We start from the raw sequence: 21865 nt of genomic DNA, 5'->3' as shown, positions 1-21865 counted from the left end.
CATAGGGCCCCTGGTGAGGCAAGCCCAAATGAAAGTGTTGCACTTCTGCAAATGTGCGGGGGAAGGGTACTGTGTGTTAATGGTTATGGGGTTTTGTCTTATGTCTTTTCAGAAAACCGAAAAAACCAGAGTCCCTCATGTTTCAAAAAAGAGGTGCCCTTCCTGTAAGGTTACCCTTAAAGATACCTGGGAAAAGACATTATGCAAAGAGTGTATTAGTAAACTAGTACAAGAACACTCTTCAGTGCAGGGTGAGCTAGCGGCATCGGTTAAGGAATTGTCCAATACTTTCGAATCCTTCAGAACCTTTTTTGAGGGGTTCCAAATGCCACAGCTTCAGACTGCTCCTCCGACAACAACGTTACCAAAGACACAGGCAATACCCTCCACGAGTGCAGGCTCTTCAGTAGCCCCTAGAGAGGAGGTGGAAGAGGAGCCTGACAGTGCAACATCTGGCTCCCAAGAGTCTGAGGGGGAAGCCCTGGATAGGGATTCCAGGAAGCCATCCCGATACAAGCTCTCATTAGATGAGGTAGATCATCTTTTAGGGGCCATTTATACCACACTAGGTATACCAACGGAGAAGAAGACATTGTCACTACATGATCAAATGTATGAGGGCCTAGGGGAACAGGAAAAGAAGAATTTTCCTGTTCATGAGGTCCTTATAGAGGCTATTAAAGAGTGGCAGGAACCTGAAAGAGAGCCATTTTTTTTCTAAGGCCTTAAAAATACGATTTCCCTTCTCAGAGGATCCAGCATCAGTATGGAACAAGATTCCAAAACTAGATGCGGCCTTCTCACAGGGGTTGAGATACACACGGTCTTGGCCTTTGAGGACATGAGGGTTTTATCCGAGCCAATGGATAAAAGGATGGACTCCCTGTTAAAAAAGTCATGGGACTCAACCGTGGGTAGCCTGAAATCAGCTATGGCGGTCACGGTGGTAGCTAGGAACGTAGAGTTCTGGTAAAACCAATTACAGGCTCACATTGAGGAAGGTACTGCGAAGGAGCAGATCCTAAATTCATTTCTCACACTGCTGCGAGGTCTTGCGTATATCGCAGACGCATCCGCAGAATTGGTTCGAATGGCAGCCAGGTCCTCCGCCCTAGCCAATTCCACTAGAAGAGCATTATGGCTTAAGACATGGCAGGGTGACTGCGTGTCCAAAGCCAAGCTCTGCGGAATTCCTTTTACAGGGGATCTGCTATTCGGACCAGGGTTAGAGAAGGTGCTGGACCGAACGGCAGATAAGAAGAAGGCGTTTCCACTGAAACGTAAGGCAAATTGGAAACAGCCACAACAAAATAAGAAGAGGCAAAGAGGGAATACAAGACCCAAATTTACAGCTCCTAAAATGGAAACCCAGAAGAGACCTTGGGTTCAGAGAGGGAAAGGCAAAGGAGGGGCGATTTTTCGTCGTCCTGAGCAAACCCAAAAGAAATGACAGAATAGTCGCAGTGGGGGGAAGACTGGGGGCCTTCCTCCCGCAATAGGAAGAGATATCTTCCAACAAATTTATTCTGAGAACAATAAAGGAAGGATATCGTTTGGAGTTCTCAAGAGCACCCCCAAACAGCTTATACATCACCAAACTCCCCAAAAACAAGGAGAAGGCCAGAGGATTAATGAGATCCTTAGAGGAACTCCAGCAACAAAAGGTGATCATCAAAGTACCAAAGTGAGAGAGAGGGCAAGGTTTCTACTCCCACATATTCGGAGTGCAGAAATCTTCAGGGAAGGTCAGACCCATCCTCAACCTCAAACCTCTAAATTTATCTATAACCTACAAAAGGTTCAGAATGGAGTCCATATATTCAGTAAGGGCTCTACTGCCCCCAAACTGTTACATGGTCTCCCTAGACCTAAAGGACGCATACCTGCACATCCCGATAGAGCAGGAGTGTCAAAAATTTCTAAGGTTTGCGATAGAGACGGGAATAGGAACCAGGCACCTTCAATTTCAGGCTCTACCCTTAGGCCTCTCCTCATCGCCCAGAATTTTTACGAAGATTCTGGCCGAAGCGCTGGCACCATTACGGGTCAAAGGCATATCTATCATTGCTTACTTAGATGACCTTCTCCTGTTTGCAGAGTCGCCCCGGAAGTTACTAGAAAACCTCAGCTACACATAGACGTTCTTAGAGAGGCTGGGTTGGCTGGTAAATTTGGAAAAATCCAATTTACAACCCAGTCAGCATATAATATACTTAGGGTATGTCATAGATTCAGCGCAACAAAGACTGTTTCTGCCCGAAGAAAAAATAGGGAAGATTCAGAGAGAAGTAAGCTTATTACAAGCCAATATACCGTGTGCCATAAGACCGATAATGTCAACACTGGGACTGCTAACATCTGCGATTCCAGCGGTCCAGTGGGCAGGCCTGCATTTCCGACCACTGCAGGTGTTCCTGCTAAAAATGTGGGATCACAAGCAGGAGTCCTTAGATACCAAGGTTCTTTTATCAGCAAGGGTGAAAGGAACCTTATGGTGGTGGAGGGCAATAGGAAACATGAACAAGGGACGGCTGTGGAACCTACCCATTTCCCGAATCCTAACCACAGACGCAAGCGGCGTAGGGTGGAGAGCGCATTTGAGCTCTCAGATAACACAAGGGACTTGGGAGAAAGAAGAGAGGAGGAGATCATCCAACTGGAAGGAATTGAGAGCAGTATGGTATGCACTTCAAGCCTTCCAGACAGAGTTGAAAGGTCAGCATTTACAGGTCAGGTCCGACAATGTGTCAGTGATCGCCTATATAAACAGACAGGGAGGAACAAGAAGCGGAGCCCTGTGGACCTTAGCAGAGGAAATCTTGAAGTGGGGAGAAGGAAACCTACTCTCCTTGTCAGCAATCCACTTGTAAGGGGATTTAAACAAAGTGGCAGATTTCCTCAGCAGGAAAAAAGTGAGAGAAGGTGATTGGGCGCTAAAGCAGGAGGTATTCGAGCAGATTGCTCACAAGTGGGGAACACCTCAGGTGGACTTGTTTGCCTCAAAGGAAAACAGGAAAGTCAGAGCGTTCTTCTCCCTGGAAAGAGAAGACGGAGCGCTCGGGGTAGATGCGCTGGCACAAACATGGGCATTCAACAAATGCTATGCCTTTACAACACTAATACATCTGCCAGCAGTAATAAGAAGATTACGTACGGAGAATACAACACATTCTCATAGCGCCCTATTGGCCCAGGAGACCGTGGTTCTCTATGCTCAGAGAACTTGCGGTAGAACCCCCCCCCTGGTTTTTACCGATCCAGGAAGATCTACTCTCCCAGGGTCCAGTACACTGCCCCCAAGTGGAAAGATGGAACTTGGCCGCATGGTGTCTGAGGAGCAGTTGCTAGAAGCAAAAGGGTTTTCAGACCGTCTAATAGACACAATGCTGAAAAGCAGAAAAATTGAGACACGGAACATCTACCAAAAAGTATGGAGGTGTTTTAACAGATGGTGTATAGACAAAAAAATTCAATACACAAGGCTCAGTGGCAGTCCTGGAGTTTCTACAGGACGGGATAGACAAAGGTCTAAGTCTTATGCCCCGTACACACGGTCGGATTTTCCGACGGAAAATGTGTGATAGGACCTTGTTGTCAGAAATTCCGACCGTGTGTAGGCTCCATCACACATTTTCCATCGGATTTTCCGACACACAAAGTTTGAGAGCAGGATATAAAATTTTCCGACAACAAAATCCGTTGTCGGAAATTCCGATCGTGTGTACACAAATCCGACGGACAAAGTGCCAGGCATGCTCAGAATAAATAAAGAGATGAAAGCTATTGGCCACTGCCCCCTTTATAGTCCTGACATACGTGTTTTACGTCACCGCGTTCAGAATGATCGGATTTTTCGACAACTTTGTGTGACCGTGTGTATGCAAGACAAGTTTGAGCCAACATCCGTCGGGAAAAAATCCTAGGATTTTGTTGTCGGAATGTCCGAACAAAGTCCGACCGTGTGTACGGGGCATTAGCACGCTTAAAAGTCAAGTGTCAGCACTTTCTGTTTACCTGGAGAAGAGATTAGCATCTGATCCGTGGGTAATCAGACTCTTTAGATCACTAAGCAGATAAAGACCGGTACAGGGATCTGTCATTAGTGCGGCAAACTATGACAGCACACCCCTTTGAACCATTGGATAATTGCAACCTGAAGATGCTGCCGTTTTAAAGCAGTTTTCTTGGTGGCAATTACTACAGCTAAAAGGGTCTGTGAGATAGTGGCCCTATCAATCAGGCCCCTCTTTTTTTCAGATTTTTCCGGATCACATAATTTTTAGGATGGATCCGGCATTTCTCCCTAAGGTGGCCTCGAAATTCCACAGAGGCCAGGAGATTGTGTTGCCATCGTTTTGCTCAAATCCGTCTAAGGAACAAGAAGTGAGGTTCCATAGTTTAGACGTAAGGATATGTGTCTTGCATTACTTAGAAGCAACCAAAGATATTAGGAAGACAAATTCCTTATTTATTTTGATTTCTGGAGTAAGGAAAGGGCACAAGGCCACAAGACGTACCATAGCCAGATGGCTGAGAGAAGCCATTGAACAGGCTTATAGGTTAGGAGGTATGCAGGTCCCAGAGGGTATCAGGGCACACTCCACCAGGGCAATGGCTGCTTCGCAAGCAGAGAGAGCTGGAGCAACGCCGGAACAGATTTGTAAAGCGGCAACTTGGTCCAGCTTTGCCACCTTTGTAAGGCACTATAGAGTGGATCTTTGGGCGGCTAAAGATCAGACATTTGGACGCAAGGTCTTACAAGCCGTGGTCCCGCCCTAGGGGTAAGTGCTCGTTTATCCTCTCAGGTGGCTGTCCTGAAAGACGATTAGGGGAAAAAACGAAGTTACTTACTGGTAACGTTCTTTCCTGGAGTCTTTCAGGACAGCCGGGTACCCACCCAATTGTGTATCAAGACATAGAGATTTCCTTACAGGAAGTGTGATATAATGAATTGTGTTTATCATATATTCTTGTGTCTCCCCAGCGGACTGGAGGTGCTCTTTAAAGAACTGAGGAGCCAGCAGGGGAGGAGGAAATTTATACAAGCTGGCGCAGGTGTTTCCAACAGAAGGGAGGAGCCAAGCTCTAAGGTGGCTGTCCTCCGGACTCCGGGAAAGAACGTTACTAGTAAGTAACTTCGTTTTTTCTGCAAAAAAAAAGCACTATATATAACTCAATTTTTTGCTAAAATATAAAAGATGATTTTACGCTGAGTAAATAGATACCTAACATGTCACGCTTTAACCACTTCCTGCCCAACAACATCATATGATGTTGTGAACTTTGAGTGGGGATATCTGAATGATGCCTGCATCAGCTGCAGGCATCGTTCAGATATCTTCTTTTTTGCTGGTGATTCCCTTCACCGTAAAAATAATCATAGTGGCTGTTCAGCTGCTTCATTGTTTTTACAGGTGGCTGGAGGGGACACCCCTCCGGTGCTTCTACTTTGCCTGTGCGATTGGTGAGCCGGAGGAAAGAATCGGGCAGCGGCCATTTCCCATAGAGTTGACCGAGGACCAGATGGTCATCTCTATGACCTTCAGAGGCTAGGCACGACATTATGACGTCATGTCCGGCCTCGACAGATGTAAACACTTGTTTTTTCGGCTGGGAAGACAAGATTGTGAGGTTTTTTGTTTTTTTTTGGATCTCAGGCTTTGGGGACCTTTTTAGGTTGGGTTCACACTATTGCAAATTGGATGCAGGATTCCCCGTGTCCAATTCGCATAGCAGGAGATGTGTGAACTGGCTGTATAGAGAGCCGGTCACAATCTCCGGAGCGGCTCCTGTGCGTCTTCAGGTCCGAATTCAGCCAAAAATTTGGGCTGAAGTTGGACAGGAAACGATTAATGGGGAGGCACCAGACCCCTGCTGTGAGCTGCTCCGTGCTGTGGTGTGAACCCAGCCTTAGACCCAAGATCTTGCTGTAAAGAGGACCTGTCTTGCCCTATTCCTATTACAAGGGATGCTTACATCCCTTGTAATAAGAATAAAAGTGATCCAACAAAAAAAAAATGTAAAGGGAAAGTGTCAAAATATAAAAATAAAAGTAAAATAAACAATAAAAAAAAAAAATGGTGGTTGTTAGGTTCATACCAAAACTAGTACAAATACCGAGCATTTGCACGAGTACTTGCACTCGCACAAATGCTCCCGATGCCTGATCCGATACCTGGGAGAGGGGGGCAACCGGAAGTCACACCCTCAAGCATTGGAACTAGGTAAACTGGCAGGGATGCAGGGAGTAGCCGCATTATCATTCGGGATCGGTGACCAGAGCCATCACATTCTGTAACAAAAATGATGCTCCATGTCGCTGTCAGCGGCTGAACATCCCGACACCCATCTTGGTACACCCTGCACTCGGCTGCAGGAAGCCAGCAATGGACATCTTGTTACACCCAGCCCATATAGTTTGGGCTGGGTATAACAAGATGTCCGCTGCTGCTTTTAAGTGGCCGAGTGCAGGGTGTACCAAGATGGGCATCGCAGGCAGCATAGCATTCCTTTCCTCATGCCATTTATTGCTGGCTGCATTTCAGGGCCTGCCCATAAATGACACCTATCAGTACCCAATGCCCATAAGATCTGACTATCTGTGCCCAGCCATCAGTCAGTGGCATCTATCAGCACCAGCCATCAGTCAGTGTTCATCAGTGCTGCATCTCGGTGCCACCTAATCTGTATTGTGCTTTTAAAACTGTCACATGACGTTAAAAAAAAAGTTTCGGTAATCGGTATCGGCGAGTACTTGAAAAAAATGTATCGGTACTTGTACTTAGTCTTAAAAAAGTAGTATCTGGACAACCCTAGTGACTGAATCAGGCAATAATCTTAAGCCTGAGATTTTAAGGTCTATTGACTTTTCTACAACATACCTAGAAAACATTTTATTAAACAATATTTCCTACTATTCAATATCTTTGGCACAAATTTATACATAGGACACTTCCAATAGTATCAGCTTTCAAGTACATGACGGTCTAAGGAATGTTTTTTAAAGTGCATTGACATAAAATGTACCACCCAAGCCCTGAGACCTTTAAGGCCCCTTTCACACAGTTTTGATGGCAAACCTGAATGGGCGCTCCATGTAAGTCTGTGGAGCAACGGATGTCAGCGGAGACATGTCCGCTGACATCCGACCCGGTCCGATCCGCAAAAAGCAGACGGATGGCCCTACGTCCAGATCCGTCGCTATCGGATGAGGTGAGATCTGATGAAAACGGACATGCTGTCCGTTTTCGTCCATTTTCATCCGATCCCTCCATAGGCGGCAGCGGCGCCTGACAAGCCCCTCCCCGCTCAGTGAGCAGAGAGGTACCTGTCATCCACCGGCTCAGTGGAGATCAACGGAGAGATCTCCCGCTGAGCCAGCGGACCGAGGCGGGCTCCGTGGAAACGGAGTCCGCCTCGTGTGAATGAGGCCTATGGCCCCTTTCACACGGCCGTTTTTTTTTTTTGTGGCTTCCGGATTCCTGCGGCAAAAATCTGCTCAGTCTAATGGCGGGCAGCGATTAGTTGCGGTTCCGGGATAGATGTCTGAGCCTGGATGTAGTCAGCTGTGTCCAGGCTCGGACATCTGTCCCAGAACCACAGCTATTCTCTCTGTGTGCAACAACTTGTAATCGGCAGCAGCTGCTTTCAGCCCGCAAATTCTTGCCACAGGAGGCCGTAACAAAACTTCTGCGTGAAAGGGGCCTTACCCTTTTCTTTGGAAATACTGTGTGCACAACTAGTTTACAACTAATAATGAAATCTGCCAGTACAGTACAGACTCTCCTTTAAAGGATTAGTTCATCTCCAAAGGTTTTGTGAAGAAATACCATGTGCTTTCCACCATCCCCAGCACATTACAAATAAATCCTCTGCTGTTCAAATGATCTGCCCCCTCCATACATGTAGGCCATGAAAAACAACTCCTTAGTAGTTGACCCCCCTTCCTGCTGCTGCTGGACATTAGCAGTACACCTCCAGTGGCACAGTGAGACAATGCACTATGAGTGTATGAGGTTTGAATGAGCTAGATGTGGTGGGACTGTGCTGGAATAACCACTCTATGCAGTCCCACCACTTATGGTGTAAATAAACCCTAAGCCCTCGTTCACACTAAAGACGGGTTTGAAATTGTGTGAGCTCCCCTGAACAGGCACGATTTCAAATCTGCATTTCAGTGCGAGTTTGGGGGTGATTTGAAATACATCTATGCGGGTTCATGCACAGATGTCTATTGAAATCACCTCCGAAGTCGCCAAAAGTAGTGCAGGAACTACTTTTGGAAACTGGTGTGGCGCCGCAAAGTCGGCATCGCACCGATTGGGACAATGCCGTTGCCGGCAAAAGGCTGCAATTTGGCATGCGATTTGACATGTCAAATGGCACCGATGTGAACGGGGGGGCTAAAGCTGGTTTTCTTCATTTACAATGGCACATTCTGATTGATCTGAGCAGCACAATATACCAATAACTGTGCAGTGTGAGGACCTTCTTATTGTTCATAAATGGAACCAATTGGTTAGATAGTTGTTTTGATCGCTCAAGTTTAAGGTTGGCCACACACCATACAATTTTTCTTATTCAATTTCCTTTAGATTTATCTTCAACTATGTAGTGTTAGGGCCTGATTGACTGCACACAAATTGAAAGGGACTTAGGTTTGACCTCCATATTATGTGGTTTTGGTAAATCTAAAGGAAAGTTGAACAAGAAAATTGTATAGTGTATGGCCAGCCTTACTTGAGAAATCTAACAAAATACTTCACTGGAAACAACTGATTGGCTGATTAATTTGCTTATTTTTAGTTATGAATGTATTCTGTAGGATATAATGGAGCAGTGAAAATAATAAAGTAGATGTGTTCTATTGGTTTTCAGGATTTCCACGATGTACATGTCTGTGGTCTGAATAAACATTTGCTTTTTTTTCCTGCAGGTAAGACACAAGGAAGCCATCATGTAAGTTTTTTTTCTCCGTTTTTTATTTATTTATTTTTTGCCCTTCTGCACATAAATGGCAATGTAAAGTAATATAAGAACACTTACCTGTCCAGGTATCTCGCAATGTCGGCACCCCTAGCTGATTTGTCATTCGGCTTTCGGTGCAGGCGCCGACATCTTCACTAAGTCAAGCCTAGCGGATTCACAGCCTACTGCGCATGTGTGAGTCGCACTGCGTTTTCTGAATTGTACCACTGTCTTCTGGAACCTGTGGGGGAGGAGGGGCCGGAATATTTGGAAATCTCCGATCGCTGTGCGCCAAATTTTCCTAGAAGTGGGAGAAGGTACCTGGTTTTGACAGGTATCTGCTCCCCCCCCCAAACAGAGCTTCTGCTTTTGGGTGGAGCTCCGCTTTAATAAAGTTTCTCTGTTAGTTATAAACTGTAACAAGGATATAGTGTTTTTTTTTTCACCACCCCCAGCCAGGGGATTGGACAGTGAAGGAGCAGTAACAGACTGATGATGTCATCTGTCTGCTCACTCACATGCTACACATCTGATTGACTCTATCCTACCCTTCCCTCTTGCAGTCAGAGTGTTACTCTACAGTGTATTGCAAGAAGTTGATACTAGGTCAAGTTCATGTACTTACATTGGTTGCATTTCATTATTTGGCAAACCCAACAACAAAAGGAACTTTTCTAGGTAACAAGCGTCACTGTCGGTTCACACTGGGGCGACTTGTCAGGCGACCTAGTCGCCTGACAAGTCGCCTCCCGTTCTGTGCTATGGAACCGTTCTAATCGGAGCGACGCAAGTCGCTCCGACTTAGAAAAAGGTTCCTGTATTACTTTGGGGGCGACTTGGGGCGACTTGCATAGACTTCTATGCAGAAGTCGTCTCGCAAGTCGCCCCGGCAGTCGTTTGCAGGTCGCCTCGCTGAGGCGACCTGCAAGTCGTGCCGCCCATGTGTGAACCGAGCCTTAAGTGATTGTAAACAATCACCTTGTAAAATAACCCATTTAGTTTAAAATAAAAATGAAATGCAAAACATTTTTGCATAGATATAAAAAAATAAAAAACACTATAAATCCCTTTTTTTTTTTTTTTTTTTTTTTTCTCTCTTCTCTCTTTTTTTTTATAAGACCCCTTTCACACTGAGGCAGTTTTCAGGCGTTTTAGCGTTAAAAATGGTGTAAGTAAAGCACCTGAAAACTGCCTCCCCAGTGTGAAAGCCTGAGTGCTTTCACGCTGGGGCGGTGCGGTTGCGGGACGGGAAAAATCCTGCAAGCAGCATCTTTGGCGTAGTGTAGGAGCGGTGTATACACCGCTCCTACACAGCCTCTTCCCATTGGAATGAATGGGCAGCGCTGCCGAAGCGCCACAACACGGGTGGTTTTAACCCCTTCTTTGGCCGATAGTGGCCGAAAAGCGCTGCTAAAGCAGAGGTAAAGCACAGCAAAAACTAGCGTCGCTTTACCGCTAACGGGGCATGTCAAGACAAGTCTCATCATTGGTGGAGAGCAGGCTGAGTTCCCAGCACAGCTAGAGAACTGACCACAGTGTGCTCTCCTGCTTAGTGTGGTCAGTGTTTAATTGGAAAGCAGAGGGACTGGCAGGGTTTTCACACACAGGAAGCAATACAAAGAAAAGGATACTTTCTCATACAAATACATGGTACAGCAGGCACAGATCAGGAATATGAAATATTGGGGGTAACGAATGCTTTTACAGTCTCCTCCCACCCTCTTAATTGACTTCATATGTATTATTCCTTGAAAAGACAATCTCACTATTATACTGCATGGCTAAAAGCAACACAGTACAGCAGCCAACCAGCCCAGTAAAGCAGAGTATTTTTAACCCTTTCATGACTAAGCCTATTTTTGAAATTTGGTGTTTACAAGTTAAAATCCGTATTTTTGCTAGAAAATTACTTAGAGCCCCCAAACATTATATATATTTTTCTAGCAGAGAATCTAGAGAATAAAATGGAGATTGTTGCAATAGTTTATATCACACGGTATTTGTGCAGCGGTGTTTTAAACGCAAATTTTTGGGAAAAGAAACACTTTCATGAATTAAAAAAAATCCAAACAGTAAAGTTACCCCAATTTTTTGTATAATGTGAAAGATGTTACGCCGAGTAAATGGATACCTAACACGCACTGGTGGAATGGCGACAAACTACGGTACCTAAGAATTTCCATAGGCGACGCTTTAAATTTTTTATTACGGTTACCAGGTTAGAGTTACAGAGGAGGTCTAGTGCTAGAATTATTGGTCTCGCTCTTACGATCGCGGCGATATCTCACATGTGTGATTTGAACACCGTGTACATATGCAGGCATGACTTCCGTATGCGTTTTCTTTGCTGCGCGAGCTCGCGGAGACGGGGGCACTTTAAAAAAAAAAAATTTTTTTTTCTTATTTATTTTATTTATTTTTATATTTAAAAATTGTGTTTAAAAACACACTGCTGACAGCTACTCTTTACCTGGTGACAGGTACTCTTTTTATGGAGGGATCGGGGGTCTAAAAGACTCCCTCCTTTGCACTTCACAGTATTCAGATCGCCTAAAACGGCGATTCTGAATACTGTGTATTTTTTTTAAAACCGGCGCCATTGGCAGACAAGTAAACGGGAAGTGACGTCATGACGTTGCTTCCGCGTTTACGATTAGGAGGCTGGAACGAAGACGCCCAAGGCTTCGTTCCAGCCTGCCCCCAGCCGCCGGAGGCAGCCGATTGGTCACCGGGCCTCCCGATGGCGCGGGAGGGTGGGACGTCCCCTCCCGCACCTCCGGTATCAGTTGTTATACTCGGGTAGCCGATCGCCCGCTCTAAACAACGGTACCGGGATGATGCCTTCAGCTGCGGGCATCATCCCGGTATAACCCCGGTAAGCCGAGTAAGCACATCTGCGTACGCTCGGCGGGAAGGGGTTAAAGGCGAAGTATAGCCAAAAATGCTTTGGCTATACGTCTCCTATGGATCACAGGAGTGCAGTTAGTTTTGCACTCCTCTGACCCTTTTGCTGGCTGACATCACAGACCCGGTCCAGGCTCTGAAAAGATCTTGACTTTGTCGGGATCCACACATGTGCCTTGACCGGCAGTCGGCTCAGCCTCTCAGCGAGCCGCTCCTTCCTCCTGCACAGCCCAATGCTCCAGTGAGCTCTGGAGGGGTAGAGCAGAGACATGGTGACTGACAATCACCAGCTGTCTGCAGGCTGAGGACCCGAGAGCCGAGCGATAAGTGGGGTTTGATCGTTCAGTTCTCAGTCGGAGGCGATGGGGCACAGCTGCAGCTGGGATCAGTGCTGCAGCTGTCTAGTTGAGTGTGACTTTATTTATTTATTTATTTTAAAGCCATACTTCTCTTTTAAGAGGATAATGCACTGTTTTGGTGTCTCATGTAAGTGCAGTTGGTAGAATTGGTGAGGCATTCGGTTACATTGTTTTTACGGAAAAGAGCAGCTGTTATTTGGGGGGGGGGGGAGTATTGCCATAAATACTACTTTACTTTAAATCATTTGATTCTTGCCTAAAAAGCTAAACTCCACCCACAAACTTCTCCACTGTAATTTTTGTTTCGTAATGGTTAAAAAAAAAAAAAACACACTTTTATTTTTATTTTATTTTTTTTTTGTACAGTGGAGGAAATCGTTAGACCCTCAGTCAAGTTTTGATCGCTGTCCGTACTTTTACTGTCCTTAACCCATTTCCCTGATTATGAAAAACCAACAATTAAAATCCACATGAATTCCCCTAAATTTTGCTGCTGTCACAGGTGTGATGTACATAGTAACACGGTGTATTATGCTGGCCATACTTTATACAATTTTTCATATTCAATTTTTCCTTTTAGATTTACCAAAACCATATAATATGAGGTCAAACCTAAACACATTCAATTTTGTATGCAATCAGGCAGGCTCTTGCACTACATAGTTGAAGGTAAATCTAAAGAAAATGCAATATGAAAATTGTATAATGTATGACCAGCCTAAGCAATAAAAAATGTCTAAGGCCGGCCATACACCTCGGGTTGCAGGAAAGAAATCCTCGTGATTCCCCCATCAACACAGACAGTGTTGATATGGGAATTGCTCCTGCCGGGCCGCTGTCTTTTTCCTTGCGGGGGGGAAGCCGCCCCCGCTGGGAGTAGACCGTGATTATCGCTAGCGGCTATAGCAGCCGCTGACGAAAATCGGAAGAGAATCCAGCAGGCTGGCTGTATCCAAGTTGATTAATCAACTGGGTACATTCAGGCTGACCATTAGCATCTTGAATCGTGTATGGCCAGCCTTAAGCTCCATTTACACCTAAGTGTACTGCAGCGAGACCTGCTGCACTGCATTATTTTTTTTGTGTGTGTGTGTTTTTGGAGTAGCACCATTCATTTGAATGGGCCTCTCTTCACTCCAAAAACACTCCAAAGAAGCTCATGTACCAAATTTTGGCACAGAGCCAGGCGCGTTTGGCATTTCGATTCTTGCCGCAATTTAACACGTTTTTGTCCCTCAACAATTGCACCAAAATCGCACAGCATTTAGGTCGCCATTAAGCAATAACGGCAATGGAACGTCCCGTGTTTTTGCCGCGATTCTGGAATTGTGGACAGTCACATTATTCTGCTTGCGATTCCAGCACACTAAGGTGTGAATTTAGCCTTAGAGGTTTTAACCTTTCTAAGCTCTATTTCCAGTTGTACTCGTAAGTTTACATACCCTGGCAGAATTTATGATTTCTTGGCCATTTTTCAGAGAATATGAATGATACTACAAACCTTTCTTTCACTCATGGTTAGTGTTTGGCTGAAGCCGTTTATTATCAATCAACTGTGTTTACTCTTTTTAAATCATAATGACAACAGAAACTACCCAAATGACCCTGATCAAAAGTTTACATACCCTGGTAAATTTTGGCCTGATAAAATGCACCCAAGTTGACACAAAGGGGTTTGAATGGCTATTAAAGGTAACCATCCTCACATGTGATCTGTTTGCTTGTAATTAGTGTGCATGTATAAAAGGTCAATGAGTTTCTGGACTCCTGACAGACCCTTGCATCTTTCATCCAGTACTGCACTGATGTTTCTGGATTCTGAGTCATGGGGAAAGCAAAAGATTTGTCAAAGGATCTGCAGGAAAAGATAGTTAGTGTATAAAACAGGAAAGGGATATAAAAAGATATCCAAGAAATTGAGAATGTCAATCAGCAGTGTTCAAACTCTAATCAAGAAGTGAAAAATGAGGGCTTCTGTTGAAACCAAACCACGGTCAGGTAGACCAACTATAGTTTCAGCCACAACCACAAATGTCACAAAGTATCCCGCTTACAATACGCCAAACAGCACAGAGACAAGCCTCAAACCTTCTGGCACAAAGTCATTTGGAGTGATGAGACTAAAATTGAGCTTTTTGGCCACAACCATAAACGCTACATTTGGAGAGGAGTCAACAAGACCTATAATGAAAGGTACACCATTCCTACTGTGAAACATGGAGGTGGGCATGGACGTACTTGGACATTCCAACGTGACAATGATCCAAAACACAAGGCCAAGTTGACCTGTCATAGGCTATAGCACAATAAAAGTGAAGGTTCTGGAGTGGCCATCTCCGTCTCCTGACCTCAATATCATTGAGCCATTCTGGGGAGATCTCAAACGTGCAGTTCATGCAAGAATGAATGAATGAATGAATGAATGATTTGTAAAGCGCTGCAATTGCGAACTGAATCGCCTCAAGGTGCAAGACAGCCCAAGAATTTACAGGAACTAGAGGCTTTTTGCCAAGAGGAATGGGCAGCTTCACCATCGGAGAAGAGAAAGGGCCTCATCCACAAATACCACAAAAGACTTCAAGCTGTCATTGATGTTAAAGGGGGAAATACACGATATTAAGAATTGGGGTACGTAAACTTTTGATCAGGGTCATTTGGGTAGTTTCTGTTGTGATTATGATTTTAAAAAGAGTAAACACGGTTGACTGATAATAAATGGCTTCAGCCAAACACTAACCATGAGTGAAAGAAAAGTTTTTGTGTTCTCATTCATATTCTCTGAAAAATGGCCAAAAAAAACATAAATTCTGCCAGGGTATGTAAACTTATGAGCACAACTGTAAAATTGAAAAAACAAAATTTGGCGGCCATAGGGCTGTACATTTGTAAGTGTTCCTTTTTTAGGTTAATCCTAAGCATTATTAAATAATGTATGTACTTTGTAAAGGGGAAGAAACATAATGGCTTTGACAGGATTTACAGGTATTAAAGCTGTATTACAGAGGAGAAGGCTGTGTTAATGCTAGTGACAAACTGCTTCACATACAGTATGCCATGTTGGATTTTGCCCGTAGGTCTGATTTAACATGCAGTGCTTCTTTTGCAGGGCAGACTACTGGAAATCTCAGCCTAAGAAATTTTGCATATATTGCAAGTGTTGGATTGCTGACAATAAGCCGGTATGCCTTACTTTTTAGTAGTAGTATTCACTTTAGTGCTACCCTGTAAAACCCCTTCTTTACCAGTCCTATTTTCAATTTGAAGCGATCTGATAGCTTGGATGAAAACTTTTTCCATCATGCAACATTGTACCCATTTTATCATTTGTGAGACAGTGCCTTCTTTTGGTGGTGTTTAACCACTTCAATACCTGGCATTTTCAACCCTTCCTGCCCAGGCCAATTTTCACCAAATTTTGGGGAAAATAACAAGTTTTTCCTGGTTTCTGTTAGAAACCTTTTGCAAATAAATCATTGTTCTTCATAAATTTAGGCCAAAATCTATCCTGCTACATTTCTTTAACTAAAATAAACCAAATCAGTGTTTATTATTTAATTTGTAGGAAAGTAAGGCCTGTTTCATGCGGGGCAGATCAGTTTTGACGGACTCCGCTAGCTCACTGAGCGGAGACGGACCTGTCAGAGCCCCGCTCTCCTCTATGGGGAAATTGGATGAAAACGAACATCCTGTCCGTTTTCATCCGACCTGCTGGACGGATGGCGAATGTATCGCCATAAGTTTGTTTTCAGGGGATTCTATCGGATCAGGTACCAGGCAGGTGTCAGTGGACACAGTGGGTAACAGATCTTCTGCAGCGTGGCCCATTCTAGGAGGAAGTCATATGACCTCCACCCGGACCGACACATGTCCCTCCCAGCTGTCATTGGACTATAGGCCAGGTGGAAACTGGTTAAACACTAAACAACCAGCCGCCGCAGTTATACTGCGGCAGGTTGGTTCTCCTGGGCAAATCGCCATAGGTGTACGTCGGCCGTTTTAAGACCACTAGGGGCCACGATGTTCGCTGGGCACCCGCAATCGCTCCTGAGAGACACAGAACGGAGATCTGTCAATGTAAACAGGCAGATCTCCGTTCTGTCAGGGGTGAGGAGACATCAGTTGTTCATACTAAGTATGAAAAGCGATATGTCTCCTCCTTCAGGCAGTTCCACCCCCCCCCCACCCCCCAGTTAGAATCACTCCCTAGGACACACATTTAACCCCTTGATCGCCCCCTTGTGTTAAGCCCTTCCCTGCCAGTGACATTTATACAGTAATCGGTGGGTATTTTTTAGCTCTGATCGCTGTATAAATGACAGTGGTTCCAAAAATGTGTCAAAAGTGTCCGATCTGTCCACCGAAATGTCGCAGTCCCAATAAAAAACACAGATCGCTGCCATTACTAGTAATTCAAAAAAAAATACCATAAATATACAGGAGGTCCCCGAGTTACGAACCTCCGACTTACTTACCAACGGGAGGCGCCGTCGGCGGGCACATTGGAAAACATCGGAAAACAAGGACGGAAAACATCGGAAAACGGTGTCTCCGCCGTTCTGTGCATGCGCTTCTGAGTTACGAACAAATCCGACTTAAGAACAAACAGGCAGTCCCTAACCTGTTCGTAACTCGGACTGCCTGTATCCCCTAAAAGTTAAAAATATTGCTTTTTTTTTTTTCCAAATTGTCGCTCTTTTATTGTTTATAGCGCAAAAAATAATAACCGCAGAGGTGATCAAATACCACCAAAAGAAAGCTCTATTGGTAGAGAAAAAAGGATGTCAACTTTGTTTGGGTACAACGTCGCACGACCGCGCAATTGTCAGTTAAAGCGATGCAGTGCCGCATCGCAAAAAAATGGTCTGGTCGTTAAGGGGGCAAATCCTTCCGGGGCTGAAGTGGTTAATAACCCCAGTTTTTTTTTATTTATTTATTTTTTTAACTGTAGAAGGGAAAAGACTAAAAATTCTGAAAAGTAGACACCCCAAGGTGATCTTATTATTTGTCACAATCTTTTGGAAATGAATAAACTTGAGGGAGTTAAAACATGGAGCTTGGTATTGTTAGTCATTCACAGAATAAGGAGGTGGTGAAGGGGTTAATATATAGGTTGCATACAGTTGGAGGATGGAGATGAAGGGGTTAATGTTCAGTTGTCCATGATGAGGGAAGTGAAAGGGGTTAATATACGGTTGCATAGAGACTGGATGTAGATCAGATGTACAGGAGAGGAGGGGGAGGTGAAAGGGTTCAAAACATTTCCCTTTTCTGTGTCAAGAGGAAGGGGAGGGCTCACAGATATAAACACTACAATGTCATCGCAACAATCGTGGTACAGAGCCATTTGGATCAGCTCTGTACTTAGTGTTTCTAAACTGGGCCAACCTTGGACAGCTCAGTTTACAGCCATTAAATGGTGCACTTTACCCCAGGGCTATTTCTGTACATACATTTTGTAACCAGCACTCCAGAAATGGACATCCACCATGTTGTGTGTTTTTTACAATACAGTGGAAGTATTTAAAAAAATATATATATATTTTTGAGAGCTCCCTGGCTTGATGTGTGTTGAGTTGTCCTGTGATGGGTCTCATTTGTAAAAACATGGTTAAAGTAGAAATGTTGGAGAGTTTTTAAATTACATTTATATAACTTTTTTTTTATTTTTTTTAGAGTATTGACTTCCACGAGCGGGGAAAAAACCATAAAGAAAATGTTGTCAAGAAAATCAGTGAGGTAAAGTGCTTGAGTCCAGTACAATGTATTGCCTTCTAACAGAGGGACATAACGTATGCTACATTTATGTATTTTCAATAAGCTTATCAGTTGTAATTTCTAGTGGCCAGACTGTGGATTTTAACAATGCAGAATTATCAACTATATGGCCATACATATCAGAAAACTGTCCATCTGATGTGATCTGACCCCCTTGCTATATCTATTGCCCCAGTTTCAGCCATATGCAGGGTTGTGCAGGTCTTGGTTTTGGTTTTGATTGGTATTGCTGTACTTAGAAGACGTTCTGAGTACACTTCTGTAGCTTAACTGTTCTCTTGCAGATTAAACAAAAAAGTATGGCCAAAGCCAAGGAGGCTGAAAAGATGTCAAAGGAATTTGCTGCCATGGAAGAAGCAGCATTAAAGGCATATGAAGAAGATCTGAAGAGACTTGAGGGCACAAAACCAGGTACTATGGATGCAATGATTTTCCAGGATATCCAGAAAATGTGCAGCCCAAGTATTTTACTTCTACCAGTTCTACATTGACGGGATGTCCTGCTCCCCTGGTGATAATTGTTCATACAAGGTCCCTTAAAGCCCAAATGAACCCTGTTAAAGTTGACATTTGGGTATGATTTTTCTTGCATAGGTACATTGGTCCAACTTGGACCAACGTAAGTGTGCACATCTCATATCTGACCAATACCTGTGTAAGCTGCAAATCACTGTAGTAGTCACCACCACAGTGATGGCAGCAGTCTTCTGGATCCAGTGCCAAGCGGATGCCCTTCTGCATAGTGACCACAGCCTGGACCAATGTAAGTATGCATACCTTATACCTGAGGGAATACTGTGAAAGCTGACATTCACTGCTGACTCGATTTTCTGGGTCCTATGTCGAGCGGCTGCTCCCCAGCACATTGACCACAGGGTGTCATTCACTCTGCACTGCCTCCATTCCATGAAAGTTTTGTATTTGTCAGCGATCACTGGCTTTGTTGATTTCAGTGGGCAGGGGTGCTTTAGGAGCAGTGTATACTGCGCTCCTAAAGCACCTCAAAGAAGCTGCTTGCACAACTTTTTTTGACGTCCTGCCAGCACAGCGTCCCAGTGTGAAAGCACTCGGGCTTTCACACTGAGATTGCAGATGAAGTATTTTTCAGGCGCTTTACAGGCGCTATATTTCGCGCTAATTCACCTGAAAAACGCCTCCAGTATTAAAGGGGGTCTTAATACTCTCCTTGCCTGGCCTGTCAGTTTAGATGGACGGCCATGTCTTGGTAGGTTTGCAGTTGTGCCATACTCTTTCCATTATCAGATGATGGATTGAACAGTGCTCTGTGAGATGTTCAAAGCTTGGGATATTTTTTTTATAACCTAATCCTGCTTTAAACTTCTTCACAACTTTATCCCTGACCTGTCTGGTGTGTTATTTGGCCTTCATGATGCTGTTTGCTCACTAAGGTTCTCTAACAAACCTCTGAGGGCTTCACAGAACAGCTGTATTTATACTGAGATTAGATTACACACAGGTGGACTCTATTTACTAATTAGGTGACTTCTGAAGGCAATGGGTTCCACTAGATTTTAGTTAGGGGTATCAGAGTAAAGGGGGCTGAATACAAATGCACGCCACACTTTTCACATATTTATTTGTAAAAAAAAAATTAAAAAACATTTATCACTTTCCTTCCACTTCACAATTATGTGCCACTTTGTGTTGGATTAACACATAATATACCAATAAAATACATTTACGTTTTTGGTTGTAACATGACAAAATGTGGAAAATTTCAAGAGGTATGAATACTTTTTCAAGGCACTGTACTTAATGCTTATTTATATCCCTAAGGGTTCTCCTTTTCATTCAGGGCCTGTTCACACTAAGTGTGCTTGGACTGTGTCAGGCAGTCTTGCCCAGCACATTCTCAATGCCAGACAAGGCAATTTATAGTGTTTGCAGTCAGCTCTTTTCACACAATTGAGATTCGGTGGTGTGTACTGGAAAAAAAGTACCAGCATGCAATGCCTTGTTTCAGGGCAGCGTTATGCAACACAATCCACCCCATAGCACTGCTCTGTGGCTGATAAAACTGAGAGACATGTTACTTTGTGACATTTCAATAAAGTTTAAGGAAAAACAAAAGGTTGCTGTGCAATGCGATGTTTTCAGTGCATCAGCTCTGCAGCTTTCTTACGACACACCAGCAGCTGCTGTGAACAGGCCCTTGCTAATTTTTTTGTGGTCTTCCGTGTTATTTTTCATTTGTGTACAGTTTATTGTACTACTTACAATTAGGGGAAAATGTAAAAAGGTGTTGCTTAACAAATTGTTTAACCACTTCCGGACCGTACCGCGTACATTTACTGCGACAGGGCGGCCCGGATGCGCAAAATCGCGTACCTGTACGTGATTTCGTGCACGTGCTTTATTGGACACAGCGGGCACGATGGCCGCCGCGACTCGCTGATCTTCACAGGAGAGACGGATCTGCGGTCTGCCTCTGTAAATAAGGCAAACGGCGGATCTGTCTTGAATGGAAAGAGATCTTGTGATTCGGCTAAGCTGAATCACAGATCTCTTATCCTTCAGTGTGACACTGCCCCACACAGTTAGTAAGCACCTCCCTATGGAACATTTAACCCTTTGATCGCCCTTGGTGTTAACCCCTTCCCTGCCAGTGTCATTTATACAGTAATCAGTGCATTTTTATAGCACTGATCACTGTATTGGTGTCACTGATTCCGAAAAAGTGTCAGATTTGCCCGCCGCAATTTCGCAGTCCCGCTAAAAATCGCAGATCGCCGCGATAACCAGTAAAAAACTATCTCGTAGTTTATAGATGTTTGTATAACTTTTGCGCAAACCAATCAATATATGCTTATTTTAACCAAAAATATGTAGAATACATATTGGCCTAAATTGATAAAGAAATATGGTTTTTATTTATTTTTTTTTAAATTGTCCGGTCTTTTTTGTTTATAGCGCAAAAAATAAAAAGCGCAGAGGCAATAAAATACCACCAAAAGAAAGCTCTATTTGTTGGAAAAAAAGAACAACAATTTTATTTGGTTACAACGTCGCATGACCGCGCAATTGTCGGTTAAATCGACGCAGTGCTGTATCGCACAAAATGGCCTGGTCAGGAAGTGGGTGAAACCTTCCCGAGCTGAAGTGGTTAAACAATGTGTTTTATAGTTGTATGGTGAACATTAAGACAATGGTGTGTGTGTTTTGTTTTTTTGTTTTTTGTTTTTTTTTTTTTTCTTTCTATCATTAAATGTAAAACATAGAAGTGATAACCAACATTTTTCTCTAGCTCCTATAGCTCCTGTAGGTCCAACAATTGAGGAGAGAAGAGCACGCGATGAACAAAAAAGGAAAGAAATAGAAACTCTAGAAAAACACCATGCTAAAAAAAAGTGGACAAAGGCATACTCTTCAGAAGGATACCCATACTACTACAACACGTTGTCTGGAGGTACTGCATGTTTTACTATATAGATTTAACATTGTAAAATTTTAAAGGATAAGTTCGCTATTAAAAAAATAGACTAAGTGCACATTAGTTTTGCAGGTAAAAAAAATGTATATTTACTATTATTTTTTTTATAGGAGCCTGGAAATCATAGCACCATGCCGGACTCCTACAGACTGTCAGTGTAAGCTGTCTGCCCTATACATTGTACATGCAGGCTGCTTCACACTGACAGGAAGAATCAATGGACTACCAGAGCGCTAAACAACGCCCTGGTAGTTCATTGAGGACTACAAGCTGGCAGCTTCAAAGGCTATTGATACTTGTAGTTTTCACATTCACAGAACTCTGTGAATGAATAATGCTGCTCCGGCTGCATTTTTTTTAAAATTATAACAGTGATCGGGGGGGGGGAGAGAGATCTCCCTGTCACGAT

At 43.9% G+C, this 21865-nt stretch overlaps 1 protein-coding gene across 2 annotated transcripts in view; it reads left to right on the top strand.

Annotated features, from left to right (window-relative positions):
• The window catches only part of WBP4 (WW domain binding protein 4), a 38487-nt gene that overhangs the window by 4636 nt on the left and 11986 nt on the right, over positions 1-21865 (top strand). Inside the window, exons 2-6 of one of the 2 annotated variants that reach the window (XM_073614227.1) lie at positions 8878-8958; positions 15337-15409; positions 17904-17966; positions 18290-18416; positions 21271-21432. In XM_073614227.1, coding sequence (XP_073470328.1) covers positions 8957-8958; positions 15337-15409; positions 17904-17966; positions 18290-18416; positions 21271-21432 — 427 coding nt within the window. In that variant the 5' untranslated portion in view covers positions 8878-8956. The remainder of the gene's footprint in view (positions 1-8877; positions 8959-15336; positions 15410-17903; positions 17967-18289; positions 18417-21270; positions 21433-21865) is intronic. The other variant, XM_073614226.1, reaches the window with a different exon arrangement.

The sequence above is a fragment of the Aquarana catesbeiana genome, linkage group LG02 (genome assembly GCF_042186555.1).
Source record: "Aquarana catesbeiana isolate 2022-GZ linkage group LG02, ASM4218655v1, whole genome shotgun sequence".
In the NCBI taxonomy this organism is placed as follows: Eukaryota; Metazoa; Chordata; class Amphibia; order Anura; family Ranidae; genus Aquarana; species Aquarana catesbeiana.
The sequence above is the reverse complement of the archived record's forward strand: the minus strand, read 5'-3'. Positions and strand labels throughout refer to the sequence as shown.